Source organism: Eucyclogobius newberryi, unplaced genomic scaffold (assembly GCF_026437365.1).
Source record: "Eucyclogobius newberryi isolate DKJ021-1_F unplaced genomic scaffold, fEucNew1.0.hap1 SCAF_20, whole genome shotgun sequence".
Lineage (NCBI taxonomy): Eukaryota > Metazoa > Chordata > Actinopteri > Gobiiformes > Gobiidae > Eucyclogobius > Eucyclogobius newberryi.
In genome coordinates, this window is record NW_027315835.1 from 17,294,239 (window position 1) to 17,314,281 (window position 20,043).

The window sequence follows — 20,043 nt, forward strand, 5'->3', positions numbered from 1 at the left end:
AAATACCAAATACAGATTCTATAATAGAAATACAGATTCAAAATATCCTTTAAAAGTGTGTACAAAATTCAAAATTCCAGATCGGGGGCAAAGGCAAAATTCAAGTGAATGTTGCTCAAGAAAATTATGTTTTTAATGAGTTACAATAGCTACATTAGGATTAACCACAGGATTTCACTAGATATGACAAGAGGGGTTTGGGAAATGATAACCGCTCAGATACATGTACGTGAAATCAAAGCCGAGTTTAAATATATTTACAATTATTTGCTGCTATTTTACATTGACTGTTTACTTAATTCATTCTCGAGATTGTGATTAGCACTAATTTACGGTACGTTTTTTAGATTTTACTGGACAAATACTTACAGAAATGTTGACCACACAATAGTTTATAATTTCAACTACAGATATATTACATAATTAATGCAAATAATACTTTTGTGAAGATGAAATACAATTTTGACGCTAGTAAATAGCATATTTTTTCAATCCTTTGCATTAGAAAAGCAGACTTAACCGACATGTCTTCCCTAGAAATATTTTTTATAAATATGACACTCATTCATAACATTGTTAGATCTGATCAATTAATAGTTGAAATGATGTTACATTGTGCAATAATAGTGTGATGTAATTTATAGCAGTTATCGGTCAAATGTGGTCAAACTTTCTGGAGTCTGGACTGTAACCAACCAGTCTGAAAACACAGTCGCATAAAACGAGTAATAAGTATATATGAGGACGGCTTTCGGAAACATTTGTGGTTTGGCATAAATAAATCCATTGGGGAACTAAACAAAAACCCAGCGATAATCTTTTAACAATGATGTTTTCTAGGCGGCGTGTCCTTAGGGTGCCACTCACAAGGCGAGGCTCTGCAGCACTGGATAGACTGTCTGAAGAACAAGGGCAAGAAGGTGGAACGGTGGCACACGCTGACCAATGACCTGCCTGGATCCACCACACAGGAATGAACCCTGGCCTTTCGTTGTGTCGTCCTGACCCTTGACCCAGAGGAGGACATGCGAGACCAGAGACATTTCCGTCGCATGCGTGGAGGCCAGAGTGCATGACTTGAGGGCGTTTCAGATCCTGCCGACTTTGTGTCAAACCAGAGTGAACCTCGGGGATAAATTAGGTTAGTTTATTGATTGATTGGTGGAGATTTCTACCGTGGGTGTAATTTTAATTTAAACATTCTCCACACATTGGCAAACAACAAATGTTAATAACCAAACCCAAAATGGTATTTATTCTGCCATGTCTGATCAAACACGACTGGTTCCTATGAAATTACACTATTTTGTTTATTCAATTCTGACACTCCAGTATACATACATCCTTTGCAATAATGTTTTGACTAATGCTTCCGAATATTTCAAGTGGTCTTAACACGGTTTTGTATGTATAAATCAGATTGGACTTTCAAACAGCACAAACAGAATATGGCTGTATTTTGGATTTTCGGTGTTAAAGCTTTGTGTTTTTGCATGTTTGTTGTTGACTGAGGAGAGTAAAAATGCTAATTTGGGATCAGATGTTAACATTGTGCTTTCCCTGTTTACTGTGTTTGTAGTTGGCGTTACAGCATCTGTAAAGACATGAAAGCCTTTTATAACTGACGTCTTAATGCTGAAATGTTTGTTGATGCGTTGACATTTTCTGTGGCTTTAAGCGGGGGCACAGGGCAAGGCGATTTTGAATGGTACAAACAGATGATGCTACTTTTGTGTGGTAAAAGAGGCATGCTGAAAAAAACTGTGGTGTTAACTGTTTATATGTAAATATACAGTAATTTGTATTTCAACTCTGGTCTGCTTGTTTTTTGAAAGTGCATGATGAGCTCAACTCTCTCAATGCGCGTGGTTCTAATGAAGCTCTACTGCCATCTAGAGTTGAGAATAGAAAAGACATTATCACACTAAAATGAACTGAATACATGTGCAGTGAGTAATGGTATTCAAGTAAAAGCAATAATGTAAGAACGCTTGCAAAGAGCTATTCACTTTGAGTAAAAGCAAACAATAGATTCATTGACACAATGTTATATCGAATATCGTTGGGTTACGAGTGTCATCGAAGAATTCATTAATACACACAATTGAAACTATTAATGTTATATTGATATATAAAATAGTGAGATATAATCTGTTGAGCTGCTTCTCTACATACTCTAACATGAGAAAAATAAATAAATCACTGTGTGATGTCCCTGTTACAGTAACAGTGCCCTTGCCTTTCTGAGGTGTGGATGGATGACTGAAAATGAATTGAAACCAATGAATTGAAACCAAGTAAAAGTAGGTATATGAATGAAATGAAGTCAATTAGTACAAGTACTGCTGACAATTTGAATGTAACGGTGCGATGTATATATATTTATACACATCACAAGTGTTTTAGTGCTCAAAAATGAAAAACAACTATCCATTGATCTGACTCATAAATCATAGCTTGATGGTGTCATTTGCTTGTCTCCGTGGGGATCATGGATGTATTATATTATGTGGGGATAGATGAAATGTAATACCATTGTGGGCAAGCAGAAAAATTACATAGTGCACCTTGAAGTAAGCTACCCGAAGTACTAGTTACTTTTTAATGCATTTTGATAGCAACCAGATAAATTAAATGGTGTACAGTTGAATAGTTATTTTAAACCACAGTCAGTATATTCTCTGAGGCAGAAGTGCTGTCCAGTGTGTTTGTGGGTGTAGAAAAAAGCAGTAACTATGAAGCCAATTACAGTTGAGCAAGTGCAATCCTACAAGTACCTTGGGACCACCATTGACTGTAAATTAAACTCTGAAGAGAACAGCGAGGGGGTGTGTAAAAAGGGTCAACAGTGACTACATTGTTTGAGGAAACTGGTACACTTTCATATTGGTAGAACCATAATGACTAAGTTTTGCTCTATCATGCTTTTATTGAAACAGTTCTATCTTGAGTGTCATGGTTTGGTCAGGAGGTCCAGAGGAGTTGCTTAGGCACTTTACACCTCTGCCCTCTGGACGGAGGCTTAGCTTTGTTCCCACTGCGGTCACTTTAATGAACAAAACCTAGATTGCGCCGTTTTTTCTTCATCCAATCTTCTAACCCTAACCCTTTTACTGGGTAATACTGATATATACTAATAGTGAGCGTCTTTGAGCACGTAACCTTTACTTTTATTATTATACTGATTACTGACTGATTATACTGACTGACTGACTGTGTGTTTGTGAGGGATGCCATGTCTGTTTTCACTGCAGAACAAATCTACCTGTGGCAGGACAGCCTGCAGGCGGGCCCCTGCCCGGGCCCCCTGCCTGGGCCCCCTGCCCGGGCTCCTGCCACTGCTTAGACACCCCTGATAGGTGAATCTTACCTTTCTGTGAACCCTTTTCGTGAAGTCAATTACAATTACAAGCAGCCTACAGGATAAAAAAAGTAAAATTTCCACCAAAAATCTACTTAATGACAGTAACATGGGCATTTGTAATCAGTTACCTACATTCCCCCTTTGAGAAACTGTGAATATATTCATTTTCACATAATTTATTTAAAAAAGTCTTGACTCTTTGCTATAATTTTGTACTTTTGCATTCATGAGCGAGATGTTCTGAAAATGGAGAAGGCTGATAGAATTTCTATTGTCTGGTAAAAAACTAGAACAGCATGCTTCTTTGTCCTCTGCAGGACAGTTTAGGAAAAAGTACATGGAGTGAAGGCAATATGAGAAAAATGACACCCATTGGAAAAAATAACGATGTGTTGCTTGTTCCCATTGAGGGGTTTGTTGCAGCTGCTGTGGAGAAGCAATTTTGAACCCAGCTCATGAGACTTTACAGCATTTAGATGTAAAAGGTAGTAGCTCATGGAGAAAAACAAGGATCCAAACCAATTACACAGCACATAAGTGGATGTAGCTTTCAACAGGATGGAACCTTAAACTCTATAGCCCATTGAGAGGGAGGACCAGCCTACATGAAGCATTATTGCACAGATGAAGCCTTTCAATGAAAGTCGGCCTTTCCATTTACTATCAGCTAAATGGTAAGTTTACACCACTCTTCGCAGCACTGTTGTCGTGATGCCTAGATGTAAGCATAACACATCATCACCAACAATGTAGTCCCCATGACCTGTTGGAAGTACTCTAGCTCTAATTCCAGTCCAGAGCGCCTTATAGTTTTACTACAAATACATACACTCCACGAGCGCCTAGCAGCCCAAATGAACACACTGCTAAGGCGCGGAACTCACCTTGAATGGCTAACCGAAGGGCATATGATCCTGATCCAGAAGGATCCCTCATAGGGTACAGTCCCGTCCAACTATTGGCCAATAACCTGTCTCTCCACAGCATGGAAGCTCCTGTCGGGCGTAATGGCGGCTAAGATAAGTGGGCATATGGATCAATACATGAGCACTGCTCAGAAAGGCATCAGCAAAAATACCAGAGGTGCAAAACATCAGCTCCTGGTAGACAGAACAGTTGCATGGGATTGTAGAACCCGACACACCCACCTGGGCACTGCCTGGATTGATTACAAGAAAGCATATGACTCAATGCCACACACTTGGATCATTGAATGCTTGGAGTTGTACAACATCAATAGGGCTCTAAGAGCCTTCCTAGGGAACACCACCTTTGAGAGCAAGTGTCCGTCAAATGTGGCATATACCAAGATGATGTGCTGTCCCCACCGCTGTTCTGAATAGGTCAGAACCCCCTCAGTCAAGACTGGCTATGGATACAGGAACAGGGCCGTCATTCGGACTAGAGAAGTGTGGTCGGATGATGACTAAGAGAGGGAAGGTAGTCCACACAGAGGGGTCTCACTCCCAGAAGGAACGATGGCAGACATTGAGAACAGTTCCAAGTATTTTTTGGTAATCCCACAGGCAAATGGTAACCTCGAAGAGGTAACAAGGAAAGCGGGTACAGCTAAATACTTACGAGTGAGGCAAGTCCTCAGAAGCCAGCTTAATAGTAAGAACAAGTCCCGGGCAATCAACAGCCAGTGATCAGATACCCTGCAGGAATAATCAATTGGCCAAAGGAGGAGATACACACCTCAGATGTTAAGACACGAAAGCTCCTGACCATGGAGGGTTCCATCCCAAATCCAGCACCCTGAGACTGTACACTAGCTGTAAGGAAGGAGGCCGGGGACTAGTGAGCATGAGAGCAGCTATCCAGGACGAAACGTCCAAGATCCATAAGTACATCAAGGACAAGGCTCCTCCCCATATCGGTGGTGCTCGTAGTGATCGGAGCACTTGGGGCAGTGACCCCCAAACTGGAGGAATGGCTTGAGCAGATCCCAGGAAAAAAAAAAAATCTGAGTTTGGTGCACTTTAATCACTGTTCTGCTCTACAGTCCAAATATGATGCCGGGCCCTTCCCAAATAACCACCACACACCAATCAAATGTTTTGTTTTTCTGCCAAATACCAAAAAGGCAACAATCCAAAACAAAAGACCCTTTATATAAGAAGAGTGATATTAAATGTGCAAAAGAGCTTAAACCTTATGTGGCTCATTTTATCTGATGGCTCAAGTTACTCGACTTCACTCTGATACAAAGGGTTAGGACTATATACATCCTACACTACCATCACAAGCCCGCGCTGGGCCACAGCCTAGTACTGATGCTGAGGGATTGGAAGGTATATTGACCTGTTAGCCGCTCCCTATTTTGTTATTAATTGCTATGACAATGGTGCTGTAGTTTCATCACTATGAAACCCCTGAAGAGCCCTGGGCTATGCACTGTATTGACCTACAATAGTCTAATTTCACCGCGGTCAAAGCCTATGCTACAAAAGATTTTTCATATTTGTGAAGGGTAAGTAAAGGAAGAGGTACCGTGTGATTGTTGTCCCATATAAAGGTCACAAAGGTCAAAACAGTCATACAAAAACAAAACCTTTTAACCCCAACTCTAAACAGGCACATTTAGGCCTACGACAAACTTATGATGCTGCCTAGTGTATTACTATAATTTTAGCATCTCTTTAAATTTTAACTTTAAGATAATCTTGTGAAAAAAAATGCTTATTTTAACTAAATGCAATGATATACAATATCCACTTCAATAAGAACAGTTTTATTTCAGTCATTCTCTGTCCCACAGCTTTATTCACCTTTGCCCTTTGTCAATCTAGTAGTGATTCCCAGATGATTTCTGCACTAGAATCTCTTATAAAAGGCAATTGTTTTTAGCTAGGATGATTGAGTCACCAGTATGTCCACGGTTGAGCGTAAATGGAACTAGCACAATCTTGCCATAACTCCAAAGTCCTTTAATAGATAAAGCAATTATATACTTTATTGAAAAAAACAACAACTACAAAAACAAATACTGTCCATGCATGTGTCTTTATTGTCAATGTGCTGCATTGTTTTCCAAGTGCCAGCTTACAATTTCGTCATTTTGATCCAATCATATATGAATTAAAAAAATCCACAACATGCTATTAACCACAAAGATTTTAACCTGCTAAAACAATGACTTTCAAGGCTAACCAACAGTGTCTACTTAAGCTAAATTATGTCAACTAGAATGCACAATAAAGATTAACATTAGCAATATTTAGTACAATCGAGTAATATGTTTAGTATAAACATAAGAAAAAGCCATATTAATAGCTGTCAAATGGGCTTGGAGTGCTAGGTTTGAATAGTTTCATTGAAAATCCAGAATACATAAGAGGTTTTGCATTTGATGAACCATTCGTCCAAGTCCCAGTAGTTTCACATCACAGTGAATATTACACAAAAGATCGGTGGCTATTCAATAATTTAGGATTCAAAGACAGCAGTACAGTGAACTGGCTACTCCAAAGTAATGATACTAAAACAGGCAAATCGCCAATACATTTCGGTTAAAACCCCTTTCTCAAATGGAAAAGAAAAAAGAATTGCAAACTTAACATCGCGATTGTACCAGACTAAAGCTACAGCCACAAAGATACAGAATAAATGACAGCACAAGCCATTTAATTTGTTAACCAAATAGTACGATGCCCATATAAGTACCATATCACCATCTTTTTACTGAGACACAGTGGTTAAAGAGCAACACTTACAAATGACAGATCCAAAATCTTAAATTTAAAAGTGTTTTCTTACAAATATATCAAAAGCTAGGGTATAATACGTGTTAAGTGTTTTTACACAGAGACCATGTTGTTGCTACAGTGGTTTACAGTTCACAGTGGTATCCAGAAGACGAGGAAAGCACAATTTTCCTCAGAAATAGAAATTTGGTAAGTTGACAGTAAAGAGATTATGAAAAGTAGCCTAGAATTCTTTGAAATGACATCCCATAATCATCTAATTTTCATTTCAGAGCTCATTTCGAATCCTCATTCAGCATCCATTTCATCATCTTCTGCTGCAGCCATTTCTCAGAAAATAGGAGTAGACAAATTAAACGGTGAACTTTCTTCTGCTCAAAGCAACAAATCCCAAAGCCGTCCTGTGTAAGTGAAGGGATTTCATGGCGAGCTGGAGCATCCTGGTGGTGCAGTGAAGGAGACTTGGCAGACATTTTGAGTTTGTATGTGGCACTAAAGCTGGAGGCTTTCATCCTTCCTCTGTCCTCATTTATAGTCCTGTTTGGTCAGTACAGATGTCTGTGGAGATACTCCTAATATGACCAGATTATGAAAAGTCACACCTAAACCTCCGGGCAGACAAACCTCCCTGACTCACAGCAGCTGTGGGTTTGCATGTGTTTTTCCTCCATTTGCAAAAGTGACTGGACTGATTAAGGTAACAGGAATATTAGTAAGCACTGATTAATAGGTGTCACATCCAGGTAATGACTAGGTGGTAAGACGGTAGTGCAGGTGTGGGCCAGGTTGTCTGATGCCTTATCCTGTTTCATCGAGGAACGAAACTCAGGTTTTCACATTTACTGTGAAAAAAAGAAAAGGAAGCACATTAGTGAAAGCTATATATTGTGTAATATTGATATATAAACTTTCACAAACCGCAGGGGACAGTTATATAAGCAGGACAACAAGGACAGTCAAGTCCTAGAGCCCTTATACTCAAATCATCTTCACAAATGCTCAAGTCATCAAGTTAATGAGGACCTCGACCAACTTAATGAGCCCAACAGGCGCTGCCTGTGCATTGAAGACATCATGACTGACTCAAACTAAAACATATTTAAATATCATTTTCTTATATTCAAACATTAACTAACCTGATGGAAGGCACTAAAATAATCACTTTTTGGTTACATGAATCCCTTTATTTACTAGGAACATTCAAAGTACAGACACTTGTCTTGTGAGCTTTAACACTGATACATCATACACAAACGGTACAAGAACAATGATATTTTCCAAGTGAGTTGTGAAAGAACAGAACAGACTACACAGATCACTGGTATTGTGGCAGTCACTCAAAGCTGTGCAAGCAGAATTTCAAATATTATAGAAATTCTCTCTTGCACTAACAACAAAGCTCCTGAGGAGTAGTGTTGCACATTAATTGCCATGGGTTTGTACCAACAGATTCAAATACTTATTGACGACAGATTGTACAAAAATAAATTTGTCCTTTGAATTTACAATAACAAACAATGACAGTAATGTTTTTGGGTCAAGGCCTTAAAGGACATTCACAGGGAAAGCTATGTAGGCTTCAGCATGTTATGCCGCAATTATTTTGTAAATCTTACAAAATAATTGCAAACGAGGGAGAGATATTGCTTTTAAAAAGGTCAGATTTGGGAGACTCACTAGCCAAGTTGACGATGCAGGCGACGATAATGACCGTCCCTCCTACTAGAGACACCATGGCGAGCATCTTTGCGACCCGTCCCAGGCGCACCGCCCCATCCAGGTTTCCCTGCTCCAGACTGTTTTTAGACTACAAGAGGAGCAGAGCATTTGTCAGCTTTAGTCCAAGGCGTATGCACTACACACAGTGCAGTCTAAAAATACACACAGTGAAAAATATGCTTACCATAATAGAGTAGACAAAGCCCACAATGTTAATGGGCCACACGGGGCAGAAGCAGGCCAGCACAGAGAGCAGCAGGTAGTCTTTAACCTTGGTCCGGTCTAAAGGGGGGTTGGTGGCGATGCTTGAGTGACGCGAAAGAGATGGCCGGGGCGAAAAAGATGTGTAGCCAACAGATCCTGCTCTGCTGCCCTTGCGGGTTTTGCCCTGGTGGGAATAAGAGATGGAGTGCTGTCTCTTTGGAGGAGAGGAGATGACGGGAGACGTGCAGTCTGAAGGGTGAATCCCATTACCTACACACAGGACAGTAAGGACATGCAGTTAGAAACAAGAGCGTTTACATGCCGCCTTATAAACCCCATGTGCCACAAGTTGGACTTTCTTCAAGGTATAAACAGCTGTGTAACCACCCACCACAATAATGAGGGCAAACTCAGTCACTCACCATTCCTGAGCTTCTCGTTGATAACTATGACGAGCTCGCCTTTGGATTTGCTGTGGGGCAGCCGAATGTTGGCCGGACTAGTACTATTGATGAGCTGTTCCTCTATCACCGGTGGGCATGGTACAGAAATGGGGGATTGGCTGGGCAGGGAGCCGGGTTCCTGGTCTAGAAATGACGGCTGCTCCTCTTCAGGCCAAATGGCAGAGGATGGCTCCATGTTCACAGACGTCATGACTTTTTACCCTTTCCTTTTGCTCCCAAACCCGAGTCTTTGAATGCACCTGGGAGGCAAAAACACATTGGACATCCGACTCTTTCAAGACTCAAAATGCACAGGCTTTACGTCACAATAGTCAGCCCGAGTGTGTAAACAAAACGCCTCTGCTGAACAATAAGCTAAATGCCTATAATGACTTTATGACTAAAGCATGACAGATGGAGATTTCTTAACAACCGTGGCCAGTGTCTCCCTGCAGGTGTGCACATAGTCCAGCATTATTTCATGTGTACACATAGATAAGTGGCATATGGCGGCTGGCTGGTTGTTGTGCACGGAACAATATGGTGGGGAATACTCGCTGGACTGGATAATGAACAAAAGGGAAAGCAGAGTCAAAGGAGCGGTCTGATGCTCGTTCATTTACCCGCGGTTGAACCACTGAACGTGACAAAATGCATAAGCAGCAGAAAAAAAAAAAACACACACAATTTGAACCAGTCGATATTTACACAGCACAAATTGTTGCACGTTACAAAATACACGTCATGCAGCGGTGATAGTAAACACTGACCTTTTTTAATCCGGATTTTCTTTTTTCTTTTTTTAACACCGTCGTAGCATCTCTCGCTGTTTCATGGCGCAATTCTTAAGGGAATAAAATCTTGGCTCAAAAGCGGCGAATCATCATCATCATCACCACCACCACCACCACCTTCACGGTCGAGCGCCGCAATGTTTTCGCCAACAAATCCAGGGATGTCCCTTTGTGCTGCGGCGGGAGGACAGTCGTTTGTGTCGTTCACGGAGCTGTAAATCGGATGGGAGTCTCCTGCTGGCAAGAGTATCCGAGAGGAGGGAGGGAGGAGGAGGAGGTGCGCGAAATGAAAAGTGAAATCTACAAGACGTGCGGTCTGGAGCGAGGGGGAGGCGCGCGTCTCTCTCCTCGACCCGCTGTCCTCAGAAGCACTCACGCGCCATCGGCCGGTCCAGCGCACTGTTGTGGTTGAACTAAGATAATCATTACTCAAATTGACATTACGCAATCTCTTCTCTTACTATGGAATTAATAGTGCATCGTTCAGGTACAGTTTGGACAAACCCGGATCATAGAAATGAGTCAAAAACAAAACACATAGAAGCGTATGTCAAATAATGTTTACTACAGGCAAGAGGGCGCCATCAATGGTAAATAGGTGTAACAACAAAACATCAGCACAATTGTCATGATTAAAAAAATTGTCATAATGTTAAAATACTAAAAAAATAAAATACACAAAAAAAGCAACACTTATTTGCCCATGGCGCTCAGGATGTTTGCCTGAAAAAGCAGAAGGAAAATATGAGTTTATAGGAGGATATTGCACTTTGATGGATTTAACAAGCCAATGAGATTTGTAAATGTACCTTCATAAATGATGAAAACCTCTTCCCTGTCAAACCCTCAACGTCTCCCAAGTCTTCCACCTGAAAAACAGCATGACTGTGATTTAGACAACACAAATCAAGCTGTGGCAAGGGAAAATATGAATGCACAAAAGCTTACCTTTGTGAAGTCTCCATGGATCTCCCGCCAGCCCAGAATGAGCTTGGCCTTTTTGTCCCCAATCTGCTGCAGAGTCTTGAGCTCCTTGAGGGATCCACTGTTGAGAATCTGCAGGATTTTCTTTCGGGACTGTTCCAAGACGGTCACATCTAGATGGGATTCCCAGCCTTTCTCCATGATGTTCTCTTTTCCATCGAGCTACATGGGAAACAATTATGATAGTTACCTATATCCATAATATATTAAGTATGTGGAATACTTAATGTCACTTGAATATTTAACAATAGCCAGCATAATAAATACATTTTTACAAAACTTTATGAAAGACATTTTTAGTTTTAGCAAATGTTTTCCAAAAACGGTGTCCAGATGAAAATGGAATCATCTTTCACAATTAAATCTACACTGTTCTACAATATGTTTGGAGCCATTTAAGTTTGGACTGAACTGAAAATCTCAATTTGACAAATTAAAGATGGTCCCTTAAGGCTAATTCATACTTCATCCGTATCGTTTCCTCAGGCTGCGAGAACAAGCAGTTTGCTTGGGCTTTGGCAGTCACACTGCAACAGAAGCACCGCAGCAGAACTCCTCTAGGACCCGCCCCCTGTGAGCCCCAACAACTGTTTCCACGCTGTTGCTATGGAGATAATCACTGACAGGTCAGTTGATATCGTTTAGCCAATCAGAGCCCTCTTGACAGACCATATTGCCAAACAAAGTTCTGCTTAGCTGATGTGTCAGGAGTCTTACAGCCCGAGGTGCACCAACAAACGTCATGCTTTTTATTCAAGTATGAATTGGCCTTTAAAGTTCTACGGGGGTGTAAGACAAGTTGGCATGTATCAGATCTTTTCACTTCAGTTAAGTTCAGCTCAGCACAATACTCAAGACTTGACTGCTGACCTTAAGGTTGTCTGAGAGTTTCTCCTTCTTCACACACACAGACTGTTTTTTGACAATGGCCAGCTGCTGAAGAGGCTGAAGTTGGGCAACTGCAAAGGAACAAACAATGTTGTGTTATAGTACATCTACGGTGTGCATTAACTTAATTTATGGGTTACTGTACAGGTACAGACCTTGTAATGGTTGCACTACAGCTTTTTGTTTATTTGCTTTGGTGTCCAATAAAGGTTTTCTTTGTAGAGGTGCAATATTGTTCTTAAAGCTGGACTGTGGGCTTATTCCAGAGTCTTCACCAGTAAGTCGACCGATCAAGAGGGCTTTACTCTCAAACTCTCGTTGTTTCTCCTTTAACTCCTGTGGACAAATACAAATCATCACTAGAACATCTCTGGTGCAAAGAAATGCCTAAACATTTTGAAGGCCCTTTATTTAATGCATTTGTTCCTGTTGTGTGAAGCACTTTGAATTGCCTTCTGTGTTTAACAAATAAACTTGCCTTATAGTATACTGTCCTTTTTTGCCATTAATCATAAAGACTAATCTTTTTCACTAGTGACACTTGTGCTACCTTTTTCTAAATTCAGTCACACTTACTGGTGTATTATTGCAGAGAATAATGTAGAACCAGCATGTGCCACTTATAACGATCCTGATGCATTACCGCCAATGACAAGGCAATTATGCAAACGCTTCCTTAATTGTATTAGTGTGCATTTGAAGCACGTGTAGTGATGTTCAGCCACTGAACGACCCATGTTCAATTACCCATGTTCACACAGCCTTCTGACCTTGCACCGCATCTACAAAGTTTGGATCACACAGTCAGAGCAGGAGCGCCATCAGATTTTGGAGAAGCAAAGACGCGACTTTCTGGCAGAAAGTTTTTTCCCCACACATGGTCCATGTCTACAATACTGCATATGCAACCGTTTTACTCGCAAAATATGATATCAATAAAAAAAACATATCCCAGCAACAGTGGCACTTCCATTTGAAACTTTGAATGATTTGCTTCCCATCCACACATTTATGTGGTTTATTATAAAACATAAGTTTCCTTGTGGTAGTTCCCTTTCACCTGTATTTCTTTGCGAGACTGAGCCACATCTTTAAGCATATTGAGTCGGTCTTTGTCTTGGCAGCTCATCATCAGCTTCTCCAGGGCAATCAGTCTGTCCATCACAGACGGCTCCGCAAGACTACGGAAAGAAAGAGAGGTACATTTGTGAATACAATACTTTATAAAATACAAATTCCCCAAGACAACCCTAGTGGAAGATACCAGTTCATTAAGGGTCAGATTCAACAGGTGACAATGACAAGCAATTTACATGCCTCCTTCTACATACAGAGCAGTTAACCATATGACTGTAGCTTCAATGGATAAAGAGTCATGCCAACACAATGATACATGTAGAATAGAACTTGTGCTGTCTGTTGTTGCACTATCCCAGCATGCACCATTTATCATTTTTTTTTAATCTTATAGTAAATTTAAATGTTTTTCTTCAATGCATGCCCTTTCTGATTTCATACTTGTTTTATTATTGCTCATCGTTTTATGTTGCACCGAATCACCAAATTAAGTTCCTAGGTTTATGAATTTTGTTCATTGGCAATAAAGGTTGTAGATTATTTTCGTGAACCAAGATTTACAAATGATTGAGGGAAGAAAACAAGAGCATTTCCCTGGATTGACAAAGCATCAGATTGATGAGAAGTGGATTTCTACAACTATACAGATTAGCAGCGAGTCAAGCCTCACATTAATGAAGCTTAAAATGTATTTCTGCATCAATTTGGGGAATGATTTACCCATTAAACGATTAAGATTGTTATTGGCCATTCCATTAATTATGAATGAATTATTTCAGCACGAAAGTAATTTCAAGAGAAAAATTATTACAAATGCTACTCGAAATATGTTTGTATAATTGACTGCTTAATAATATCACAAACTAAAGCCAAATTTCAGGTTTGTTGCGTATCATGCTGCCATTTCTTCCCTGCAGTAATGGCATACAGTACACATTTTTGTCACATGGGTGAAGGAGCTCCATTACAATTCTTCTCTCAAATAATTCTCATAGCAGGACAAATTGACATCTCAGCATGACATTTCACCTGTGGCTATGTGTTGATGAAGAGGGCTCAGCTTTTGTCTCTTCTTTTGGCCTTTTCTTCTGTGGCCCTGATCCAGAACTGCCTTCCTCCTGGTCTTCTCTGATTCGCTTCACTGGCGATTAGGACAGAGGGGAAATTAAACATTCATTATTTGGAGCACTTCCACTTTTGGAAGTGAGCGCAAAGGTGGCAACAGTGAAAGGCTGTAGTGACCGACTTACAGGAAAGGCCTGAAAAGCGTTGCACATTCAAAATTAATGAATAGTAAGCATTCATGAGGCGCAGTCATCTGCCTGCAATAATTCTTCTATACATGTCGGTGTAGTCCCCTCATTCGTCCAGGAGTATTCCCTTGTAGAAAAAGATTTAGTAGTCATCTGGACTCTTTAGGATTTCACCCCCCCTAAAATACAGTCCAGATGACAACTGAATCTTTTTCTACAATTCTCCTATATTTAACAACTGTGCCGCCTACTGGCTGCCAATTTTAAAACATGGATAAACCAAATGATAAAACATCTTTGGATTCTCGAGTGTTCTCCACAAACCAATCTGTGTCTAATAGATGCTTAAAAGTATTGATGGAATCATCAGGAGCATTCTGGGTATTTGTTCATGTACTCACCTTGACTATTGGGCACCGTCACGGTTTCTCTGGTAAATGGCTTGTTAACAATAAGCTTGGATTTGGCTGCAAAGTTCAGTGCACTGAAAGTGTCAAAATAGTATTGGTACTCCGGGGCAATGTTTGTAATCATGACGGAGTGTGCAGAGCCACCCAGAGAGTCCTGTAAGAGTCGGGTGAGTTTACTGTCTCTGTACGGCACACGGCCCAATGTGCCAGAGTTCAGGGAATCCACCACTTTGCTCAGAGTGAAGAGGGACAAGTTGATGGCACCACTTTCCTTGAGACGAATGCCTTGATTGCCAGTACGACGGTTGTCCTCTGACCCCGCCAAGTCCACCAAGTACAACTTTCCAGTCTGCCGTCTATGAGATGGAGCATGCTGCGTTCTCACCACCTTAATAATTTCAAACAGGTTGCAGAGGTGACAATTATACATTAAAAGTTTTGTTAATTGTGCTAAAATGAAATAGAACTAGTAAAACATTAGTATTTAGAAAACAGCATTTCTCTGATCCCATGATAGCAGATGAGATTGTGGCAGAGAATTAGTTTCAGCAGCAACTACCAAATCCCAGCCTACTGCACAAGGCTACGACCTGTTAAGATGCCGTTTGACCATACTCTAAGCAGAGTTAAGTTACAAAGAATATGAATATGATGACACACCTTAATAAGGAGGATTGCATGGCTACGACTAGAGCGCTGGTTTAGCTTTGTAGATGCAGTTGTACGATTAAGAGTTGCAGGAACAAAGTGTTTATCGAATTCAGCAAAGGACAAGATGGTCGTGTGAGTGAGGCCCGGAATAAGGATATTCTTGTCCTTGTCTTCTCTAATTGGCAGGTCTTGGGAGTTTGGTGATAAAAGGTCCAGTACCTTGTACAATGCAATGAACTTTAATATGACAGAATACATTTTGTAATAAATATGTAATGTTAAAAATGTTTATTCCTTTACCTTTTCATTGTATATCTCCAAATAAGACATTCCAATACGGTAGTCCCATCCGTCTTCCTCGTTCTTTGCCTGGACCAATTTACAAACCTCACGAACAGCCCTGGGAATCACTCCTGGGTCTTCTGAGCTGCCCAGCATGGTGTGAGTTTTGCCTTTTGACAAGAATTAGGAAATACAATTATGCATCAAAATTATAACTATTGCCATTTATTTTCAAAGATCAGGGTTGTCATGGTTTAGTCTTGCTTTAGTGCTCAGACGTGGTCTAGACTAGTCCCGTTAAAGATGTGGTTTAATTAAGCCTAATATCATTCTAACTTAGTCCATGAACTTTTGTCCTACTTAATAACTACACTCCTGAGGCCTGTACTCATCCTTGATACATTTCTCTTGCCTAGATTGACAAACCAAGACATGCTCATCTCTGGATAAGTTATACTGTAACGCAGGTACACAACTCGTGCCATCAACCAAAGATTTACTCAATAAATCTGTGTGCGGTCACAGAGCAGGGGGAATTAGCGCCAATATGACCTATGGAGAAGGAACCCCTGTACATTTTAATAGTGTGTTTAATGGTAATATTCAATCTACGAATCACCTGCATAATCTAGGAGTAGCCTATTTAACTATCCCTTTATAAATCTATGTGCATTGATATGAAAGAATACAAGCAGTCATTTATTTCAATATTTGCTGAAATACTGCTCGTCTCGCTCTACACTGTCCGCTCTCTCGGACGGGTTTCTTCCGATTGGTCAAAGTGTCATCTTCTTACATTATTCTGCTACTTAACCTGGGCTGGAGCAGGAGCATGTTGCCATAGAGATTGGACCCTGATAGAAAGTTAACTGGATTTGTGAGGTTACCTCACTAACCCTCCAATTCAGCTTTATAGTACAGACCTCTGGTCTTGTTCTGGTAGACATGGCGGGTTTAGTCTTAGTTATAACTTAGTCTCATCCTGGATCCACACTAGTTTATGTCTGGTAGTTGATCGACTCTTGGTTTGGCTCGACTTAGTCCTGTTTTGAGGGATGAGACAGAACTAAAGTTATATTTTTTAGTTCACAGAAAATAACTATATATTTTGGAATGGAACTGCACCACGGAGTCGTCTATGGATTTTACAGGGCTAAAAGTGCAGTGCGGTTTTGTAAAACCTGGGCCCCAGGAAAATATACTATCAAATCAATATACCTGCTCCAGTAGGTCCATATGCAAAAACACTTGCATTCTGTCCATTTAGTATATGTGGGAGAATTGGTTTCACTGATGAGAGGAAAACTTCTTGTTGTGTAGTCTTTTCTCCGTGAAAAACATCAAAACTAAACAAAACATGAAAAAACAGGTTAATTTTTAACATGATATGCTAGATTATTTCAGTCAGGCAAAAACAACGCACTGATATTTGACGGTTTCTGTGGCGTTTCTCCAGTTGGTAATTTCCAGGTTTTGAGAGTCTATGCCTCTCACACAGGGCCCTTCGTCTTTTTCATCAGGTTTAGCCATGTAAGGCCTCAGACGTACAGCCACACGCACACGGGAGGTCTTCTTCGACCCTCCGTCTGATACAGGTACACGCTGAGCCATACTTCACTTCTCAAAGCCCGAAATCTGTGTGTGAATGAAACATAACAAAATAACATATTAAAGCCAAAAAATGTAGGCTGTAGCTAGCTAGTCAGCTAAGATGACATTGTTTGGTATCGTTTTCCGCAGCTGATAGCTGTGAGATAATCATTGTTGCTACTTTAACAAATGTAGGTGCACGTGTAGGTTGCCAACAAAAGTACTACGTAATCAAGACTTTGAACATGTCTTACCGATTTTTCAGAATTTTTTGCTTGCTCTTTTCTATTCTTGTTTAATTCCAATATGTAAACATTGCCTACTCCGCGTTAAATGGCGACGAGGCGACAGTAGCTTTAACTGAAAACTTTTCAAACGAGGAGCGCAGCGACCGGAAACGGCGATTAACCAATCAGATTCCGCTGACGACCAGGCGTCATTTTCCTTTATTTGTTTTTGTGGATTAAAAAAATATGTCAGTATTTTTTTGTACGATTCAGTTTAATTAATGTCAACACTTGATACATTCATTTTTTAAATTAACGAGTATCTGCCACGAAGGGCTTGGACATCTCCCGGAAGTAGCTTCAAGTGACCGTAGATCTGTAAACGAAATTATTTTCTCTTGTGGGTTCTTGGCTTGGCGGGAGTGATCCAGATGCTTTATTCACCAGGCCCATGCGCCCTGGTTGAACCGAACACTTAGAGCGCGCAACGTCGCCGCTGCAGTGCTTCCTCCTTTTCAAAATGGCGCTTTGTTTATATGTTCGTAATATCGTTTATGACCTGTAACGAGCCTCATGCATTTTCTTGCCATATTGCGTGAAAACAATTATTTGATACTTCATTTTAACACAGAAGTAAAGCCGAAGATCAGGTGATTATTGAAACAATTTCATGCATTAGCTAGCTAAAACTACTAACAACTTATTCTTGAAAATAGCTTTGCAAAGGCCTGAAATTGGAGTATAATTCAGTTTGGTTTCCTGTTTTCTGTGATTACGCCTGTAACATGACGTACATATGTTTGTATATTTATTTAAAAAGCTTAAGTTTCCTAGAACATGTGATTCTGACATAGTTTGTTCTGTGTTTTACTCACGGTTCTACTTTTTCTTAGTGTACACAGCACCCAAATGATGCAAGCTGAGGCCATTGACTCGACAGTGAGAGAGGGCATTGAGGCTCTTGGCGTAAAGGACACAGATCAATCAGAAGGATTTAAAGAAGAGGATGCAGACACGGATATTAAAGTAGTCCTAGAGGAAGATACACATTCTAAAGAGAAAGGTACGGTAATACATTACATTCATCCACTCAACTCATATGACAGCTGACATTATTATTCTATATACACTTGAACGTGGAGTACTAACTAACATGATCATTCAGTAGAAATAGACAATGCTCCACAATAATATGTACTGTATAGCGAGTGCAATTATTAATATATATATTGTTGAATTTATTAAGCACTCTACCTTCTTTTACCTCCATAGATGAAGAAACAGATGCTTTAGATGGGAACTATAAAGATGATGCACAGGTGGACAATATAGATTCAAAACAGGCCGATAAGGACACAGATGAATGGGAAATTCCTTATAGTGATGAAGAAATGGAAGATTCTAAATCCTGGATACCTCCTCCGTCAGAAATCAAGAGACTGTATGAGCTCCTTGCCAAAGGGGAAATGCTAGAAATGAACTTTGTGCCTCTTCCAAGAAGGCCACCAACACCTGAACGAACACCTTCACCTGAGAGAGACAATGAAGATGAAGCAGCAAAGGAAAGAGAGAGAGAGGAGAGGGATCGCAAGTCTGTATCCAATTATTTACATTTTTACAATGTTGTGAAACTGTTGTTTCAATGGAAACTAAAGTTTGAAAATATTTTTTCAGGCCCATGACTCCAACAGAATTTGACTTTGATGAGGAGCAGTTAAAAGGAACCCCCAAAAATGCCTTCATGAACAGACGCAGAACTCCAGGTTGCACTCACATCTTTTACTTCTATTTTCAGTTTTTTTAGATCTGAGGAGAAGGCAGTTTTTGGAAAGGAGAAAGTCCTCAAATTATGAAACAAATCAGTTTTTGTATTAGTATTTTACCTGCCCTGATCTCTATTAGAGGTCTTTTTTTGTAATGTACGCTAAAATTCTGTAATCGATGTCTTGTAAGAGTGACATTGGTAATGTTTAATTACGTTAACCGTTGTCCTTTATTACGTAGGGTCATCGGCACGCTCATCTGTGAAACGAGAAGCAAGATTGGACAAAGTTTTATCAGACATGAAGCGACATCGAAAGATTGAAGAGCAGATTTTGCGCACTGGACGTGATCTCTTCAAATGCGAGAAAAAGCTGGAAGAAGCATTGTCTCCTAACTCACAGAAAGAACGGGATAAGGAAAGAGAGCGAGATAGCAACCCCAACACCATCTTCTCCCCAAGGCAGAGAAGATACTGAATCATTTAATGGAACTTAAATTTTTATGAAATAATTTTTGTGTTTTGTATGATGGCCATAGTTATTACTCTAGATAAATAAAACATCCTTTTTCATAAGAGCAGTTGTATATTTTTATATCAAGTGCATTTAAAAGGTCAACAACCAGTGGATTTTTAGCATTGAATTAATTGTTCATAGCTGTTGTCAACTCTAGCTCCCTCTAGTGTT

General features: G+C 40.2%; 4 protein-coding genes across 5 annotated transcripts in view; 2 read left to right on the top strand and 2 right to left on the bottom strand.

Moving 5' to 3' along the window:
- Positions 1 to 1,810, top strand: part of LOC140369305 (double C2-like domain-containing protein alpha) — a 40,702-nt gene extending 38,892 nt beyond the window's left edge. For both annotated transcript variants that reach the window (XM_072456601.1, XM_072456600.1), the window contains exon 11: positions 841 to 1,810. In XM_072456601.1, coding sequence (XP_072312702.1) covers positions 841 to 977 — 137 coding nt within the window. In that variant the 3' untranslated portion in view covers positions 978 to 1,810. The remainder of the gene's footprint in view (positions 1 to 840) is intronic.
- A 4,548-nt stretch (positions 1,811 to 6,358) lies between these two features.
- Positions 6,359 to 9,696, bottom strand: prrt2 (proline-rich transmembrane protein 2). Its single transcript, XM_072456364.1, has 4 exons — positions 9,417 to 9,696; positions 8,975 to 9,264; positions 8,749 to 8,878; positions 6,359 to 7,913 (listed from the first exon to the last, which is right to left on the bottom strand). The coding sequence occupies exons 1-4, from the start codon at positions 9,646 to 9,648 to the stop codon at positions 7,897 to 7,899; spliced, it is 669 nt and encodes a 222-aa protein (XP_072312465.1). The 5' UTR covers positions 9,649 to 9,696; the 3' UTR covers positions 6,359 to 7,896.
- Positions 9,697 to 10,895: 1,199 nt separating this feature from the next.
- kif22 (kinesin family member 22) lies at positions 10,896 to 17,775 on the bottom strand. Its single transcript, XM_072456606.1, has 13 exons — positions 17,621 to 17,775; positions 17,200 to 17,411; positions 16,995 to 17,122; positions 15,795 to 15,946; positions 15,504 to 15,713; positions 14,835 to 15,231; positions 14,220 to 14,321; positions 13,164 to 13,303; positions 12,259 to 12,439; positions 12,086 to 12,174; positions 11,180 to 11,377; positions 11,041 to 11,100; positions 10,896 to 10,954 (listed from the first exon to the last, which is right to left on the bottom strand). Exons 2-13 carry the CDS (start codon positions 17,385 to 17,387, stop codon positions 10,925 to 10,927), a joined length of 1,875 nt encoding a protein of 624 aa, XP_072312707.1. The 5' UTR covers positions 17,388 to 17,411; positions 17,621 to 17,775; the 3' UTR covers positions 10,896 to 10,924.
- Positions 17,776 to 18,043: 268 nt separating this feature from the next.
- On the top strand, positions 18,044 to 20,023 carry pagr1 (PAXIP1 associated glutamate-rich protein 1). Its single transcript, XM_072455546.1, has 5 exons — positions 18,044 to 18,243; positions 18,487 to 18,656; positions 18,866 to 19,184; positions 19,268 to 19,356; positions 19,598 to 20,023. Exons 1-5 carry the CDS (start codon positions 18,167 to 18,169, stop codon positions 19,831 to 19,833), a joined length of 891 nt encoding a protein of 296 aa, XP_072311647.1. The 5' UTR covers positions 18,044 to 18,166; the 3' UTR covers positions 19,834 to 20,023.
- Positions 20,024 to 20,043: the final 20 nt, after the last annotated feature.

Coding starts and splice junctions, on each gene's coding strand:
- prrt2 (XM_072456364.1), bottom strand. CDS start 9,648: ATGACGTCTGTGAACATGGAGCCATCCTCTGCCATTTGGCCTGAAGAG. Junction 9,265..9,416: donor CAACGAGAAGCTCAGGAATG/GTGAGTGACTGA, acceptor TCCTGTGTGTAG/GTAATGGGATTCACCCTTCA. Junction 8,879..8,974: donor GCTTTGTCTACTCTATTATG/GTAAGCATATTT, acceptor CTCCTCTTGTAG/TCTAAAAACAGTCTGGAGCA.
- kif22 (XM_072456606.1), bottom strand. CDS start 17,387: ATGGCTCAGCGTGTACCTGTATCAGACGGAGGGTCGAAGAAGACCTCC. Junction 14,322..14,834: donor GACGGTGCCCAATAGTCAAG/GTGAGTACATGA, acceptor CCTAATCGCCAG/TGAAGCGAATCAGAGAAGAC. Junction 13,304..14,219: donor TGAGCCCTCTTCATCAACAC/ATAGCCACAGGT, acceptor TTCACAAATGTA/CCTCTCTTTCTTTCCGTAGT.
- pagr1 (XM_072455546.1), top strand. CDS start 18,167: ATGCATTTTCTTGCCATATTGCGTGAAAACAATTATTTGATACTTCAT. Junction 19,185..19,267: donor AGAGAGGAGAGGGATCGCAA/GTCTGTATCCAA, acceptor ATATTTTTTCAG/GCCCATGACTCCAACAGAAT. Junction 19,357..19,597: donor GAACAGACGCAGAACTCCAG/GTTGCACTCACA, acceptor TTTATTACGTAG/GGTCATCGGCACGCTCATCT.